This window comes from Pomacea canaliculata, linkage group LG7 (assembly GCF_003073045.1).
Source record: "Pomacea canaliculata isolate SZHN2017 linkage group LG7, ASM307304v1, whole genome shotgun sequence".
In the NCBI taxonomy this organism is placed as follows: Eukaryota; Metazoa; Mollusca; class Gastropoda; order Architaenioglossa; family Ampullariidae; genus Pomacea; species Pomacea canaliculata.
In genome coordinates this window covers 23,322,006-23,339,857 of record NC_037596.1, presented here as the reverse complement: position 1 = coordinate 23,339,857, position 17,852 = coordinate 23,322,006, and the positions used below count along the sequence as shown (strand labels likewise).

At 36.8% G+C, this 17,852-nt stretch overlaps 3 protein-coding genes across 6 annotated transcripts in view; 2 read left to right on the top strand and 1 right to left on the bottom strand.

Moving 5' to 3' along the window:
- Positions 1–233: 233 nt before the first annotated feature.
- Positions 234–7,113, bottom strand: LOC112568795 (transforming growth factor beta regulator 1-like). Of its 3 annotated transcripts, none has more exons than XM_025246277.1 (10): positions 6,981–7,113; positions 6,318–6,404; positions 5,675–5,771; positions 5,207–5,277; positions 4,731–4,975; positions 3,721–3,860; positions 2,621–2,767; positions 2,161–2,258; positions 1,107–1,329; positions 234–876 (listed from the first exon to the last, which is right to left on the bottom strand). In XM_025246277.1, exons 2-10 carry the CDS (start codon positions 6,401–6,403, stop codon positions 868–870), a joined length of 1,116 nt encoding a protein of 371 aa, XP_025102062.1. In that variant the 5' UTR covers position 6,404; positions 6,981–7,113; the 3' UTR covers positions 234–867. The 3 variants fall into 3 exon arrangements, with proteins under 3 accessions (XP_025102062.1, XP_025102060.1, XP_025102061.1); XM_025246275.1 differs by having other exon boundaries at positions 567–876; positions 1,103–1,329; XM_025246276.1 differs by having other exon boundaries at positions 567–876; positions 1,103–1,329; positions 3,721–3,857.
- Positions 7,114–14,421, top strand: LOC112567549 (coiled-coil domain-containing protein 15-like). Its single transcript, XM_025244245.1, has 12 exons — positions 7,114–7,316; positions 7,681–7,830; positions 8,742–8,787; positions 9,171–9,296; positions 9,540–9,595; positions 10,054–10,158; positions 10,819–10,912; positions 11,479–11,628; positions 11,901–12,087; positions 12,962–13,153; positions 13,811–13,959; positions 14,139–14,421. The coding sequence occupies exons 1-12, from the start codon at positions 7,149–7,151 to the stop codon at positions 14,186–14,188; spliced, it is 1,473 nt and encodes a 490-aa protein (XP_025100030.1). The 5' UTR covers positions 7,114–7,148; the 3' UTR covers positions 14,189–14,421.
- Positions 14,422–15,602: 1,181 nt separating this feature from the next.
- Positions 15,603–17,852, top strand: part of LOC112567865 — an 8,771-nt gene continuing 6,521 nt past the window's right edge. For both annotated transcript variants that reach the window (XM_025244727.1, XM_025244726.1), the window contains exons 1-2: positions 15,603–16,118; positions 17,158–17,825. The gene's annotated coding sequence lies outside the window, so the exon portion shown is untranslated. The remainder of the gene's footprint in view (positions 16,119–17,157; positions 17,826–17,852) is intronic.

Genomic DNA, 17,852 nt, shown 5'->3' with positions numbered 1-17,852 from the left:
GCCTCGTTTTAGGAGCTAACTGGGTGGGAATCGTCTGCCAGCAGTCCAGTAAGACAAGTTCGTGGTTAAGACTTAAGTAGGTCGATCAGAGCTGCACGCAATCTCTTCATTGATATGTCAGCTTAGTCTTTGCTTGCCCTTCTATGCGATGAGTTTTTTTTTCACAACATGCACCAGAGTTAATTTATTCTTCTTCAGTTCAGGAGTGCCAGCATGAATGACAAATAGAATCCTAACGATTCGTAATTATTTTATTTCCCGTTTCCTATTTCCTTATAAAGCATGACCAAATAACCCTGGATAAATAATAATGACGTGCCATTGACCTGTCCCTGTGATAAACTATTTGAAATTGTGCAGTGTATTTTATCAAAGCCCCATGGAGATTCACAGCATTCTGTAAAAAAATTTGGTAAGAAGCCAACACAGTGGCTATTTTCTTACACAAAATTATTTTCATTATTTCTTTTAATCATTTGTACATATTTAAAATATAATTCATTGTGTAAATAATGCAGATATCATTACGTTTCAATATCTTTACACACATGCACACACAAAAGAAGTCAGATTTTATGTTTATTTAAGAAACATACTCAAAACCACATACAAAAACCTGGTGCCAAATGCGATCAAGAATTATATTATCTTTTTGTATTTATTTCCATTTTTAATATATGCAAACCTTCTGGTTGATAAGAACATAAACATGCCAAAGAGCAAAACAATGTACACTGAGCTTATTTGATTGACTTTAAAAGAAAACACCCTTTTAAATTTAGCTTGCAAATGATATGTTTCCTTTGGTAAGAAGTGATCGGAGACTGGTTGAATGATGTTCTGACATAGATGAAAAGGCCACAGCCTTCATGCCACCTGAAACACCAGGAAAACTTGTTTAAAGTGAATTTCAATACACAGTTGCTTGATGCATTTTGAGGATGATCACTTTCTTCTATCATGCAAAACGACAGCATGTACAATCCTCAGCACATTCTAATCACAGATAATAGCATGTGCTCACCACACTCATAATTGTACATCAACATTCCAATGCACTCACGAACTCTCATATCTCTTTCTTAAAAAATTAAACTCTCACCTGCCTGAGCTAACAGTCTATGAAAGGCATCTATATTTATGGTTGGGTCGTTTTTTCCTACTGCCATGTTTTCATTAGTTTCGGCCTTATTGATCTCAAATTTGATCCACTTGTATCCTGCACATTTCTTGGCTCCTGGACAGCTTTGGATTAGATTCTGAACAACAGGATTGTTGAGGCCAAAGAAGTCTGCTCCGCTGCCAACTGCTGGAAGAAGGTCTGTCCCTCTGGATACAAACATTTATATAAACATGATCATGCTTATGCAGTACCTATGGATGCTTTTAATGTAGTTTACAAAATAGTAAACCATAAATATCCCCACCATGTTTTTCATACCCTCTCTCTCTCTCACACGACTTAGCTAAATATAGCACAGATGCTCATAACATACATAAACACACTCTTTTGAAGTAAAACTGTTTACATAGCCATAATTAAATAATTTAATTGTAAAGGACGCAATTCATACAAATAGTTGATCTCAGCACTAACAATCCAAAAACAACACCACTAAAATCTGCTACAAAAGTTTAACAAATCAGCTATACTGTAAAGTAACAAATATCAACAGACAAAATGCTATCACAAACATCATCAGAATTCCAGGGAAACTTATAAACAAACTGATCATCATTCATATTAGCACTGTCTAATCCACACATCAAACACAAAGTGAAAGAAATGCACAAACATAAATTATGAAGAGGAAAGCGTCATACACTCAATAACCCTGCATCTACGTATGAAAAAATGTTTTAGCTGTCTAATATGAATGTGTGTGGGTGTGTGTGCATGTGAATATTAGAACTGCATATAACATTCAGACCTATAAGATGCAGACCTGTGTATTTATGATGTATGTATATGCATGTGGATATACAGACAACATTAAACATTCAACCTCATAATATGCAGACCTGTGGATGATTGTCTATTTATGGATGATGCTTATTAGCTGTACAGTCTCAATAATGCAAGCATAAAACAAAAACAAGAAGAAATAAAATGTGGTTTAATGTTCTAATGGACTAAAATAAAACATGTTAGACACATACATGGCTGCATTGATGGTGAGAATGAGTTGCAAATGACACTCATTGGGTGTTGAACCACGAAGGACCTGTTCTGTGCCTTCTTCTGGAGCAATCTCAAACTGAAACACATCAAACATTTGCTGCTAAGCATGAATATTGGCATTTAATTTCAGAAAGTAATTAAGAAACCACAAACTAAAATTTTAATTTTTAAAACTAGCTACACAGGTTGGTTGGTTTATTTAGTAGGAAAATGCTTCCACCTTTCGGTGATTTTGCACTATGGGGGAAGGAAACCAAAATAACCGGAGAAAACCCCAACGCCCATCCCTGTGGACAGGTGTCACATACATAGAGTGTCCCAAGATGAGATCTAAACCCTGAGCCACTCACTGCAGTGGGGACAAGTTAGTGTTTTAACTATTACAGAACTAGCTACAGCATAACAATATCTATTTAGAATAACTAAAGCTGTACTGACCTCTGGTAAATCACCACTATCCGAGATTTTACATGTGTATAAACATTTTTCCTCGGGTCTAGTCATGCTGGCATAAACTCGTGTGCTGCAGAAACCAGCCGGGTAAATGCAGTCATGTGTAAAGAATGTACTGCGGTCTGGAACAATCTGAAGAATAATAAAAAGGACAGAATCAGCACTTTACATTAAGGTTTGCACAAACAGAATTTAACAAGAGTTGCTCTTTTTATATGGGGTAACAAAGGGCAAGAAACATGCTCAGTGGTGTAGAAAGATTCTCGGTTCTTTTTTATTTGGGGGGTGGGGACTTTATGCTGACAATGAACAACAACAACAACAAAAAAACCACACATTTTTGAGGGAGCAGCTGCCACCATTACCCCCCTGGTTCTTACGCTACTGATGCTAAAGGGAAGCAGCTTGGCTGATTCAGGGATGGATTTTTGGGGGTTTTTTTTGGTCTCCTTGGATTGTCTCCCCTTGACCACAAAACCTTGTACACTGTACAGTTTGGTTTCTTGAATCTGCGAAGTTAACTACATTTTCTAGTTGTGTAGATTATCTGTCAGAAACTGATTTCACTGATTACAGTAAATGAAATCACAACATTTATATATCCATTTATAAAGCATTTAATTAGTGTGCACTCACTGATTATTAAACAAGCCAGAAGAAGTTTTTTAATCTCCTATCTTTTGACATAGTTTTGTCCAGATCCTTTCTGCACTTTTAGTGATTGATTCACTGGAACCGTTTTATGCTGACTTATTGAAAAAGAGAATATATTATGCTCTAAATAAAATTAATTTCCTTCTTAATAAAACGCCATTTCTAATTTAGTGTTAATCATGCTATCTCAGCTGAAATAATAAAGAAGCTAGAAAATGCTTCCCCAAGTTCATGTGTGATTGGTACTCATAAGTAAATGATTTGTAAAGTAACTTCTCTCCAAGAAGGCAAACCAATATTTCGCTTGCAAAAGTTAATGTCTCTTGTAGAAAAATGATGCATTTGTTCATGTAGTTTCACAATTATTCAAATTATGCACTCCATACTTGATGTCAATTTAAGGAAAGAATCCAAAAGAAAATAAGTTTTACCTCGCCAATACTGTGCAAAGTGAGATCTCCAAGTACCATAGGAAACACGGGTCGACCTAGAGAGTCCAGAAGCATCGGGGGAATAGTTTTGCGATTGCTCTGGGATTTACTCTTCTTTGGCTTGGCCTGCAGTGACTCTGCTAGTTCCATGGATAAGAAAAAATAGCAGCCAATTATCTTTCCACCATGGAAAATAATTTACAAAAGACAATTTTGAACATGAGAACTATTCCACATCAGTGTCTTCTGAGTCTAGCATATGTATTACAGGTCAACTCAGATAAACTGTTCATACATTTTTGTAAGTCCTTTTACATTTCATAAACTAACATAGTAATAAAACTTTAAAGCCATGCCCAACATGCTTGGCTTGAAATGTTTTAACATGAAAACACATGATACACACCGTTTCAACAAGCTCAGAACACCTGAACCCAATCAAAATGTTTCACCACTTTGATATAGAATACAGACCATCGACAATCAAGATTAACAAGCTAATGTGAATGAGTTAAAGACCTTTTTTTTCAAATGACTGGGTTAAATTTATTACCCATAAGACACCAAATCTGTGACAGCATATTTAAACATGATGTTTATAAAAGTTTCAACCAATGAAAGAGCTTGAAGCATACAATAACTAAGCATATCTTAATATGTGTGTCAGGGATTTAAGCTCTTTCTGTGCACAGAGGAGAATAACAAAGAAGAAAAACTTGCATCTTTCAAATGGAAGGGATAATTCACTAGAAAGACTGAAAATAAATACCTTGTAATGAACCATACTTAATCATTAAAAATTTTAACAGCAGGATTTTAATGTCCACCTTTCCCATAGCCAAACTGTACCACAACCAGTCCTCCGAATCATACTTACATAAACACAAAAGAATGATTAAGAAACTTTTAAAAAATAGGCTGGATGAAAAAATAGTTTAAATACAAGGCTGGCAGTGGGAAGAGATCATCATCATTCCATCCTCTATTCATCATCATCATCACCATCATACCAAGGAGCTCTTTTGCTGATTGCTGAGCTTTTTTCCGTGGCTCTGAAATGCTGCTTGCAGTGCTGGGTGCAGCAGCCTTCTTTTTCGTTGTCTTCTTTCCTGGGTGATCTGAGGTCTGGTCTTGGGCTGATGAACCAACAGGACTCTTTGAAGACTTTGAAGGGGCTGGATGACACTCACTATTGACTGTTAATGCTGCGACATCTGTTACTGATTGAAATTGAAGAAGTTTCCGCAGTAAATATCTGCAATGTAAATCAGACACTCAAACCCATGTGACAAGAAGATAAAAACAGAAATATTTAATTCAAAGTCATTTTGCTAGCATTGCAGCGTTGATATCATCTTTATTAGCTAAATGTTTCTTCAATAATTTTGTGAAGATCAACGCGCATCTGTAACTGTACACATAATCTAAATTTGCAATGAATTTATATATATATAAATAATTTTAAAAACCTACAAAAAAACATTACCTTCTTTCTTCTTTGACTCTTGCTAGTTTTTCTTCCACACGTATCACCTCATCACACACTGAGCTGTTGATCTGAATAAAACCCAGTCATACTGTTAAAAAAAGATGTGTGCAGTACACAAAAATTGTATTTATTAACCAATCTACTAATATGCTGAATTCAAATAAATAATTTAATGATAGTCATAAAAGGCAGTAATTAACTATGATTCTCACAGATTTCAAGTGTTTCCATGTAGTGGCCAATCAGCTTTCTTTTTTAAGCCTGTACTAATAACAGGAAAAAACTCAATACAAACCTAGCGCATACTGACTTTACTCAAAATTTTAACAAAATAGTGCTATTGGATATGTTTAGTTGCCTTTAGCCCTTGCGCCAAAAGCTAATGTATGCCATTTACCCATGTGTAACTGCAGCTGGCTGCAAAGAACCAGGCAAGGACATGAAAAATCATCAAAGGAAACTTACAAAGATGAGATCCTTGACAACTTTCTTCAGCCGTCTCCACTGCCTATAATAGTAGTCTTGGCCATGGGATTCACGCCCTCGTTTTACACCAGAAATCCTGTTCACCAAGGACACATGCTTTGATGATTCCTGAATTCCCCAACAACCCTAACTTTGTCTGATATGCTAGTCATATTAATTATCCTATCCTAGCACAGTAATTATAAAAAAACACATATAAAATATATTTAATAATGTTTGGCGCACACAAAACATGAAGTTCGCGTTACGATGTTTACGATGCAAAACCACTTTAAGTCGAAACAAGGCTCTACAGTCAAATCTCCCTACTATGCCACTCTCACTACCCCAGACTGCCACTTTTGGTGACTGTTAAAAGACGTTGTCCGCACAGTGCTCGATTATTATACTCTATGGTAGTGCATCGCAGTTAGGTGGATGGAACCTGGCAATGTGGGGGTGTCGCTGACAGTCACGTGACAGAGGGAGAATGGGTGTCACCATGAAACATCGTAACTCGGGGCTGACGTAACCCGAGGACCGCCTGTATTTTTATTGATTTCACAATACTCTCTTTGACCTCTGACTCACTCACACACACACACACACAGATAATATATCAACCATTCATTCAAACACATACTTGTGACCTGAGGTGCGAGTACCATGATGATGTTCAGACCCTGAACGTGATGAGATGCCATGTACTGCTTGAGATGACGATGACATCCTACCAGAAAAAAAGGTTTTCGCAACTTTTTTTAATTATTAGATATTTAACAAACGATATGCTTATTTTTTTGAATGCGTGCAATGGGTGAAAAGTGTAAATCAACTTGAAAATGTTGCTAATGTCAAACACTGGCAATGCTGTAAGCTGCTTTTGCAGCACCTAATTTTGATTCTATTTTTTACACCTAATATATATGTATGCGAAGCTGGTGACTGAAATGTTGCACATTGTTTTCAAATATGTCTGACGCTGAAATAGCCATGCAATGACATGGGAAAAAATATAAATGGAATGGAACATTGTTAATTATCCACAAATAAGACTAGCATTCAGTGCTTCTTCTATTTCGGATAACTACTTCATTTTTATGTCGTGTTGAGTACTAAAACATTATCTGATAGCAGTACTCTGCTAGTGTTTTCTTGTTTACTTTACCTAAGTTGCCCAAACTAGCAAGCAAGTCGCACTTTTGTTTTTCCCCTACCAAAACATAAAATTAAAATAATAGTTTATCGATGGATTAAAAACGAATAATAAAAAGGAAATGGTCTGGAACACGTAAACTGCACTCACCGTATTAACTGTAATGTTAAAATACTTCGAACTGTTTCAGTTGTCTCTAATTAGATCCTAATACAGAATCGACAGATCAAAAGGCATACATTTGCCTGTCTTCGCCGCCAGAAAGAACAACCGGAAGTTACAAGAGTTCATCCCCTTTCCTAGAGAAGCGACGCCAAAATGGCGGCTAAACAGTCTCAAGTTGAAATTAAAACAGGCCTAAAAAAAATTATGAAACCCGTTATCAGCACCGATGTAATGGGAAATAGGAATGTCGAGGTGAAAGCTGTTGGGGCGCGGGCAGAACCTGCTTTCCTTTTTTCACAGCATCGACCTCCTAATGCGGTGGTAAGACCTGAGACTTGATCTTGTTCTTTTCAAACTGACGTGTCTGATCAAGACAAGCATTTAGATTTGTCAATATAACAACCAAAACTTTATTAAAAGTATCGTTCTTTTGACTGTTCAGAATAAGAACTATAAGGGTTATATTAAATCATGTTGTCGTGTCAAGTGGTTTAATGATTAATTCATCAATTTTAATCAGAAATTTAAAATTATATTCGTTTAGACACTATACGTCGTGTAAATTATTGTAAAGAATTATACTATTTAAAATTACTATTTAAAATCTGCTCAAATTATTTATCAAATGACACAGGAAAATATTTATTTAGTGAATAAAAAAATTGCAACTCTTTTGCTTTTGCAGCTAGCAGCCCAAGAACAAGAGGAAAAAATAGCTGCAATGCAGCAAGAAAAGGAAGAAAGACTAAGTCAGTTTCAAAAAGATGTAAGAAAACGTGTCCAGAAGATAACAAGGACTCAACGTAAACAACAGCTAGAGAAAGAATATGAAAAGGTACATATCTTGGATCCGATTTCTTGGCTTTTATTCCTCTTGGTAATGACAGCTGCAGAAAGAGCATTAAATTATGTCTGCTGACTACATTCCTTTACTTCAGATAGTTTTTTTTTCATAATCATCTCTACTGACATATTTATCTCCTCCTGCCCACTTTTTTTCCTTTTTCGTCAACACATTTTGTATTTCACATTTCTTTCAAAATTACAGCTCATATTTCTTAAATGTATATCAATATCTTATTGCTATTTTCTCCTATGCACTACTACTTTCACTACCTTTACCATTATCACTGGCAGGACAAGCTCTTCACTACATCGGTTCTGAAATTAACAGTGAACAAATACTTATATGCAAGGCAGAAGTTACTACTGGTCTTTTATTTTTATCTGAAATCAGTGTGAAAGGAACCCTCCAGCAACATATATGTGCATGCACATGCGTGCACCCAGATTTGTGTGCGTATATATATATATCTACATGCAGTTGTTCCTTGCTAAAACTCATTTCACTTATTGTGGCTTCACATTTTTTTTTAATATATTCTGTATTACAGAGTTTTTGTTATTTCATGGGATTTTGCGGTATATAGATATTTATATAATATTTATGATTTTAATTATTTTTGCCTAAAAATTGTTAAACACTACAAAAAATATCAATTCAAGCAAACTAAAGGAATATTAAATTGAAATAAAATACAGTATGTAGGTATTTTATCAGTAGATAAATACCGTACTGTACACAGTGGAAATACAGTACTTTCTGACAAGAACGCTTTACACAAATTTGCCAACATGAGATTAATGATAAGAGAGTGGGACAAGATTTATAGAAGTGTGGAAAAGGTTTATACAGCCTTAAAATATATATAAATAATAAAATAAATATGTGCTGCTACTTCGCAGATTTTCACCTATCGCAGGGGTCTCTGGAACATAACCCCCACAATAGGTGAGGTATCAATGTATACATTTAGCCCCCTACTTGCAAATGTTCAAATTATGAACTTCGGTACCTCATGCACAAAAGTAATTCACAAGGATTGTCTTCAAGTTTAAAGTTAGTGCCTAAGGATAGTTTACTTGCCCACCATTGTTCAAGCACATTCAACCGAACACTGTTGTTTATACATATATATTTTTGAAAGTAGAGCAAGTTGTATATATACCATTCTATAATCACAACACACATCTGTCCCAACTTATAAACAAACGAAGATATGAAAATCCTCCTGGAGCAGAACCTGTTGATAAGTTGGGGACCAACTATATATATATTTAAAGATTGTGTGTTTTGAGATGAACATGTGTATGCATGTATGTATATATGTTTAGATGCAACACCAGCATTACCTACTGCAGAAACATTTTCAAGCAACAGAAGGTTTTCAAAAAAATCGAGCCTGCTGCAGACTTCACCCTCTGTTTCCATAAAAGAGGCTTCTGCCCTAAGGTTGTCAGGTAGGTATGTGTGCATGTGACCCACTATTTAATAGTGAGGTAGGATTGCAGCAGTTTAGTTAAAGGTCTAAGAAATTTATCAGTTATGCTGCATCACAGGTTGCTTTCTTGTGCAACTGTTCAATGCATGAATAAGGAAAAGAAAGGTTTTACAGTTTTGTGTCTCTGTGAAAGAGAGTAAAGGAAAAGAATGCATGATGGTCTTGATTTTCAGAATGGTTTAAAAACGTTTTGTATGTTTAGAGGACACACATCAGAAAGAAGGACAAGAAAGATTATTTACTGCACAAAACCACCAGGTAAATAAACTATATTGCCACTCACTGTACCTTGTGATTAAATCCTGAGCCTTTATTTACTTTAGAGTTAAAGTAAAATTTGCTTCAAGTGAAGACTTCTACCTCATACTCATACCTATCCTTGCATTTTTCTTTTAAAAAATGAGTCAAAAAATGCAAAATTTCAATCTTATATTTTTGAGTAAATAGAAGGTATCTCACTTCAAATCAAACTTTATTCTTTAAAAAATGTAAAATATTTAAACTTTTATACAAATAAATACATGCATAAAATATTACTGTATCTGTGCTTTTTCTATAAATAGATGAAAATACTAGTTTTTTTATACATAGTCTTTCAAATTTTAGAAATACATTTTATTTATTCAGCAGAAGTAAATTGATGGAATTATGTTTTGTGTCATATGAGCAAAGACAACAGCATGATTACTTGTGAATCATTGTATTTTCCATTGCAGATGCATGCCTTTGCTAGCGAGGCTCGGCAGAAATTAAGTGGTCGGAGAGTGGTTGATGACGATGGTGAAATTGACAATCTTCCTCTTAGTCAGTGGAGCAAAGTAGTAAGTATTGTTTATCTTTCAAAATACAGACTTGTTTGTGTTTGTTTATTAACTGCTGCCTGTTTGCCAAGACCAGCTCTTGATCTCTTGCAAAGTCGTAGGCTGTCTGTTCTTCACAAACCATTTAGCAGTTTCATATCCAGAACTATGATAGAATAGACTTGCAATAAATTTTCTCTCTTTCTCTTTTGGCAAAGTCCTCAGCCTACATTTCTCGTGGCTTATATAACCAATAAATTGAAAACACAGCAGACCACAAAGCTTGAGATTTTGTGCCTCCATCAACATGAAAGGTCACACAGTCTGCTAAACTGAAACCAAATTTTTGCTCTGGCCTCGTTCTAGAAGTGAATTCAGAAAGCTTGACTGCAAGAAATTCAGCAGAGATACGTATTCATGGTGTGTGGATATACACACACACACGTATGATTGGCATATTTTAAGTACAGATAATCCAGTTTCAAGATCTCTTAACTTTTTTCTCCTCCCTCCTGACCTTAACTGTGCATGACTAAATACAAATACTATGCAGCATTTTGTGGGCTGTTGTGTCTTTGTCTGCATCACAATTTGCAGAGAAGCACTTTATTTAATAAAATGTTTTTAAAATAAGTGACAAATATCGTGCTGGACCATTTCCAGAAGTGTATTTGCTTTCAGAACAGACAAACTCAGCCAACTGAAACAGCTTGGGATGAAGTAAGTCATGACTACTACCAGGAAGAAGAAAATGACCTTGAAAAGTTTCGAAGAGGTATAAAATTAGCCTCCTTTTCAGATTTCCATTGCAGAACATCACTATGTCACGTAACACATAGAAAACTACTTGATTGTTTATTGTTGTTAGATGCCTGGTGATTTCCCATGTGTTATAAGGGGCTACATTGAAAACACCTTTGGGCATCTGATTTCTCTGTCCTTGCAAACACCAGATTCTTTCTCATGGAAACCTGATTATTAAATTTGTGTATTTGGGATGGGAAACAGCAATAACAACAACAACAAATATTTGCTTAAGCACAGATCTGAAAAGCAACTATAAACAAATTGCAGTCAAATTAGCTTTTGTTCTTGCCGTTCATGTAGTATTTTGATGTTGCTATCTTTAACCGTCATGCAGGAAATGACAAACTATTTTAGGAACTTACCCGTTTTCTTATTGTGCTGTTGAAAAATTAAGATTGCATGTCTGTTTACCTGAGCATGTTCTTTATTAAAGTTTGTTTGTGATCTTGCATGTAAGGAAGCGAAATGGATTTTATCATATTACTACTAAAGCATATATAGTGACCTGAGGAAAAGATTTATTCCAATTTTCAGATGAAAGAGAGGGAGAAGATATAGAGGAAGATAAGGATGACAGAGTAAAGGATCATGAAAGTTTGGGCTTTGACAGACTACACACTGTCAAGTTTGATCTTCAGGAAAACCAGGATGAGGAGATTCTAGAAAAGAAGACCAGCAAAAGAAGTGAGCAGTTGTTAAGTTATTTTATCGTAACACAGACACCATCTCTCACTGTAACTATATTTTACAGGCATATGAAGATTTGCATATATGCATACAATTTCAAGCAGATACCTCTGGATGATCGCAACCATTCAAAGACCCAACTGTACCACAGAGATTTACAGATCATCGGCACAATAGAATAATTTTAAGAATATCTGACGATAGACAATTGTGCTGGATTGCAAGATAATGGTGTTCTTTTAGCATTTAGAGTGAACCTGTTTTTCCAGCAACAAGAAAATCTTGTCGACCCAAGTCTGCCTCAGTCTTTGACCTTCGTTCTGGAGCAACAGAAGCAGCAGAGCGTACTCGCCAAGGTCAGCAACTGCTGAGTTATCGCCGTCTCTGCAGTGATGTGGAAAGACAAGTGGCCAGAGATAATGCACAGAGGAAAAGGCAGAGAAAGATGATCGAAAGGTTAGTTTTGTGGTCAATTTCTGTATTATTTATCATCAGACAATTGTTATATTTAAATAGAATTTTGATGAAGAGGTTTCTGTTCAGACCATTTTATTCGTTAAAATAAAGCTACAGGGGTACATCCAGATATGTTGCTTGACATCTCTAAAGATGTCTCAGTATGAAGGGAACATTACTGTTGTGACAGCACTTTCTTGGCTTTTATTGCTTACTGTGGTTTGAAGCGAGGCCAAAGCTTCAGTTCAACTGACGTAGGTTGGGCAAGAAAAAAAATGTAAACTCTTGATCTTGAGAAAGTAAGACAAACTTTAGATCTTTAAATAAATTATTGTGTTTTAGTGTGTTAATGTTTTACATGATTTTGTTAAGTTAAGATAAGATAATACTTTATTTATCCCAGAGGGCAATTCAGTTGCAGCTCAATTAAAATTCGCACACAATTGCATGCACAAAACAGGCTTCTACATTCGTGTTTCGTTCATTCACACAGTCCCATTCAAAAAGTCGCAAGGACGAAACAGCAAAAGACAGCCGCAGTCTGTTTGGCCTGCATGCAGGTACACAAGATCGGCGGCCCAATGGGAGCTGGACAATTTCTTTCGACAGAGCATGCCTGTTATTCTAGCATGCCAGCATTCTTCCAGTTAATTACACACATTTTCCATTTCCATTGGGTTGAATCACGGTTATGTGTGACGCAATAACAGACTTATGCAATGTTTTTATTTCACACATCAGCAAACCAAGAGAAGGGGTGTAATTCTCTCAAGAGTGGAGTACCTATGTGCTTGAGTGTCTTATTTGCAGAGCAGTCAAGAGCACAATCAGACAAATGTTTACAGTACATAAATAAATGCCATGGTTGCTGCAGGCTCAAGAGAAAGAAAGAAGACTGGAGAATGCAAGAGGAAGAACAAGCCCGCAGAATAGTGGAGCCACGTGACCCTGTTACTGGGGACACCTGCTTTGAAACTAGCCTGCGCGACCAGCTCGAACGAACACACCTGCAAGAGGTGCTGCAAGAAAGGGAGGATAAGCGCAATAAGCAGCTTGAAATGACAAGGTCAGAAGTCAAGACCGTACAGAAAATGGCACATCAAAGAATATTTCTACACTGTTATTGTAAATTTTGGTTGTAGATGCAAATTTGTCAGACACTTCCATCCTTTTGACCTATGATGTAAGTTCATAACCTGTTACATGCTTCCTTTTGTAGCCATTATTTTATAAGTCTTTTAAAACTTATAAACAAGAAATGAATCCCGAATGGAAAAAAAACCTGGGTAATAATAACAAATGTAATATAAAATGTTTCATAATTCTTGTAGCAGAATAAAAGTAATTTTTGTCTATTGTCCTTTTCCTTTTTTGTCTTTTTTTAGCATGTGCATACCTTAAACATTCGTTAACCCATTCTCTCTCCCACATACATATTATGGTCTAAACTGTGCGGCTGCACCACAGACAAGTATTACCTATCTGTATTATTTCATTCCTTTAGCATTTAAAAAAATGTACACACCCGGGATAGTATAAGGTAGCAACAGTTCATGTCTGCTTGTTTTGTAATTTTCTGATATGCATATCTCTTCAAGCCTTTTGTTTTTTAGCTATTTTTGATTTGGTAATTTTTGTGTATTCCAGGATAAATATTTCTTTTCATACTTGAGTAGCAAATGAGTTAATAATATTAGTTTTCTCCCCTGAATTCCATCCTCAGGTATCTTGATGCTCTGAGAAAGAACCTCCAAGAAAAACTGATCAAAAAAGGACTAGAGTTGCCTTCCTTATGCTGCTGTGGTGAGACCCTTTGGGACACCAATCCAGATACGTGTGCCAACAACTGCTTCTTTTATCGTAATCACAGAGGTATTTAGCTGTTTAAAGTTTGGTATTTATTTTCTGGGAAGATTTTAGCAAACTATCATGTTTGTTATAATTTTTTAAGATCAGCATACTTACAGGAAATGTTCAATTTCCTTAGTTTCACTAGCAGGTAGCATCAAAATGTTAGTCGCATTAATGCTGTTCTTTTTCTTTTTCTGCAGCATATGCCAGGGCACTCCAGTCTCTACTAGTGTCTGCAGATATTGTCTGAAATGGTGTTTCATTTAGCCATTATATGAAAATCTGACTTTGATAGAAAAATGATATTGAGATGAGTCATAGCACATACCTATCCTTTCTTCAGCATGTCAGTCGATGCAAACTGATTATATTTATAAGCATTGCCAAGGATAGATTTTTCTAAGTATTTTTTTTATTGAATGACTACATTGTTATTTTGTATTCAAGACTTGAGCAATAAAGATAGAAACTCCCATCAACTTGTTTCTCAGTGTGATCAAAATTAGTTCAATTCCTGTGTTGGTGTGAATGAAGCGTTAACAATAATCTTCATAAGTTGAGATGAAAACTGAAACCAAATAGTCAAAGCCAGACACCTTATAAATGCACAAACAGTGCTCGACAACTAAAATCTTTCCTTTGTGAGAACTTACCTGCAACATGAAGGTTTTTTTGAAATACATAAGCACCTTAAAATGTCCCTAGGTTTTGATTCTGTTAGCTACAAAACATATCTGAAGGCTAACATAATCCAAAGAGAAATAGAGATGGACCGTGATAGCAGTCACTGGCTCGTTAGTGTTTTATGAGTCAGGATAAGTTAGCAAACATCCCACATAGTTATGCGGTCAACATCATGCTCATCAATAAGCAAGCAGGCGTAGAGGAATAATGTAAAACTTTAAAAAAGTTAAAGATATTAAACCCTAGTCGTCATGAAGGGTAAATTTCTGGTAAAACTTGTGGAAGATAGAAACCAACCCTGTCTTTCTGCCACTTGGTAAATCATTTACCCAAACAGCTAGGTGAAATTATCATAATTATTTTAATAATTAAAACGTGTCAAATTGCCAATGCAAAGGAGATGCCGATTTTAGGATGACACACCTTGCACAATCGCATCTTCCAGCCATGATTTGGGACAGGCTCAGAAGGTGTTTGGCGAGAAATAAAAGACATAGTGGTGACTCATTAACCTACTGTGGGTACACGATCTTGTGGTAGGTACTCCGTCGATATATTTGTGATTTTGCATCCCTTAAGATACTTTGCGTCTTGCCGACGCCAGATGTTTATTCTGGCTCCCATAATGTTTGGACTCTATCTGCACCGACTGCCGCGAAATGGTTGGAACACAAAGGAGACGGGGAAAGTGCAATGACGACCGCAGTTGAGGTTTAAAGCATTATCATCCTCCGTTACGCACATAGAGAGGAAAAACTAGGATCGATATCATCATATCATCATACATATCAGTTTTTGTGTACTTTTCGATTTAATGGGACTGCATATATAGACACGCGGATTTTTGACAATTACTTGATGAGGACCATATTTCCATGTGAAGTATATGACAAAATATTGCTACAAATTTGGATTTTAGGTTGGTTTAAGCAAGTTTCTTGCGACATCTAGCTATTTTTATTGTAAGCTGAATGATAATGGTTGCTCTGTGACATCGGGTCTAAATTTAACATTTAGATGACGTGTCCGGAGAAATACCAATAATTGGTATTAGTTATTGGCGGCACGATTGTTAAAACAAAAAGCAGCTTAAAACGTTAAATACAAAAGGGACTTCTCGTTAAACCCTGTTTCCTTCTTTTTTTAAAAAAAAAAAAAAACAAAGAAACTACGAAAAAAGAAAAAGGTCAAAGTTCAAACTAATCATAGGCACCACTCAACCTAGTTTTGAAAGAGGATGAATAGTACATCAATTGAGGCTCACGTGCTATGGTGACATTTCATAAACACTCTACTGTATTTCATGTTATCTGTACAATATTTACTCTGTCATCACTTCGTAAGGTCGCTAATGTGCGAGGCTTAAGGAGGACAATCATCAGAACGCAGGGTGCACCCAGGGACTGAGACATCAGGAGTTATCTGTTTCTGGTCTAGTCATCTGACCTTTTTGGGTAAAATCCTTATTTCATCATATGATGGATTCCTTCAAAAAAGTAAGTCAAATCCCATTTAGATAAATTTCTTCAAGTTCTGTTGTATAAACCGTGTGTGTGAATAAAAAGGAAGATTAAGTGTGTATTTATTGTGTTTAAGGGTTCCTTTTTTTTCTATGAAAGAGAAATGTTTCAAAATTAGTATACATTCCCAAGTATCGAAGCCACTAACAAAGGGAGGGCCCACTACGCATTTACACAACCCTAACAGCACAAAATGTCGGAAACATATGGGTCCAATAAAAAGTATAAACCAGCGGATCCGTGTTTTTTTTTTTTTTTTTTTTTTAGGGAAATTATTATGAATGCCACAGCGTGCACCACGAAGCCAGAAAAAATATAATCATAATCTAATTCTTAGACGTAACTCCAAATTCTAACCCTAGTTTTACATCACACACACTTTTTTTGTTTGTACAAGTCTCATTGTGCCGTAGGTTTCACAAATGTTATGACCAGGCATCATTCATCAGATTACTCCGCTCTGGGGTTACAGTACACCTTCTGTTTGTGAAAACACGATTACGTTATGCCACAAACTTGTATTACTGGACTGCTGGCAGACGATTTTTTTCCAGTTAACTACTAAAACGAAGCATGCTACTATAAAGCTTCCAGTTTAGTCACATTCTTTGTTTGGGCTCGCTGAGACTTTGTCTGGGACCTAGACCAAGTACATGTACTAGGACTGAACAAGAGGGCGAGGGCGAAAGGGTGTGAATGATGGACGTTTCCGGAATGCGTGTCCTTTAGATGTTTAACAAAAAAAAAAAAAGAAAGAGAGGTGTGATTGGAGAGGAGAGAGGGGTCAGCGATGAGAGATTGGGGGAGTGTGCTCGAGAGAGTGAGAACGAGAGACGCTGGCGCGTCAGACTTACAGCCGAGAACTTCGCAAGAGGCTAAGCATTGGTCTTGGCAAACAGACAGCAATCCACCTCATTGCCAAAACATCAATATATATTTCTATGATTTGGCGAGCTTGTAAAGGCTTTCTATTTTGTTCGTTAAATATACACACTGAGCATTTGCTTTCCTTTAGGACAAAATGGACACCTATTTCGAGTTTGTACAAAAGACGTTGCTGAGTCTCCCGACAACCGTCGTCTTTGTTCCCCACGTCCACTACAACAGAACCTCCCTCCAAAAGCGTGACGTCAGAGGGATGGCGGTCTTGACGCAGACCCTCTCCACCCAGCTCAGTGACGTCAGAGATGACGAGGCGAGGTCGCGCGTACTGCACGCCTTCCGTCACCACTTCCGCGCCACGACGTCATCGTCAACGCCTGCCATTTTCGTCATTTCTAACGTCAACTACGACGATTACCTCAGCAGCTGCGAAGGAGAAGAGCGACGGCTAATGGCGGCTTTCCCTCGGCCCCGGGATCTGCCCGTCCACCTCCGGCGTGGCAAGTTTGACCTGCTGATCATCAGCCGCCAACACGGGGTAGTCATCTGCGAGGTCAAATCCGTCGGGAAGATTTCCTCAAGGCGCCAGCAGAGACGAGGATGACGGAGGTCGGTAGCATACGACAGCGGCTGCAGAAGGCGGTGATGCAACTGAACAAAGCGGAGACAGTCTTGAGACACTTGCTGTCAGACATTTGCAGGGAGGGAGAAAAAGTTCCTGTGAGGAAAGTTCTCGTTTGTCCGAACCTGAGTCGGGGAATGCTGGAGTCTGTCGGCAAAGGTGACGCAACTCTTCAGCAGGTAAGTTATAGAAATATAGTTCTTGTC

Excerpts from the sequence above, each read along its gene's own strand:
- LOC112568795 (XM_025246275.1), bottom strand. The coding sequence starts at position 6,403 with ATGTCATCGTCATCTCAAGCAGTACATGGCATCTCATCACGTTCAGGG. Across the intron at positions 3,861-4,730 it reads ATCAGCAAAAGAGCTCCTTG|CAGAGTCACTGCAGGCCAAG; the intron begins GTATGATGGTGA and ends CCATGGAACTAG. Across the intron at positions 1,330-2,160 it reads CTCACCATCAATGCAGCCAT|AGGGACAGACCTTCTTCCAG; the intron begins GTATGTGTCTAA and ends GTTTGTATCCAG.
- LOC112567549 (XM_025244245.1), top strand. The coding sequence starts at position 7,149 with ATGGCGGCTAAACAGTCTCAAGTTGAAATTAAAACAGGCCTAAAAAAA. Across the intron at positions 7,317-7,680 it reads ATCGACCTCCTAATGCGGTG|CTAGCAGCCCAAGAACAAGA; the intron begins GTAAGACCTGAG and ends TTGCTTTTGCAG. Across the intron at positions 12,088-12,961 it reads CAGAGAAAGATGATCGAAAG|GCTCAAGAGAAAGAAAGAAG; the intron begins GTTAGTTTTGTG and ends TGGTTGCTGCAG.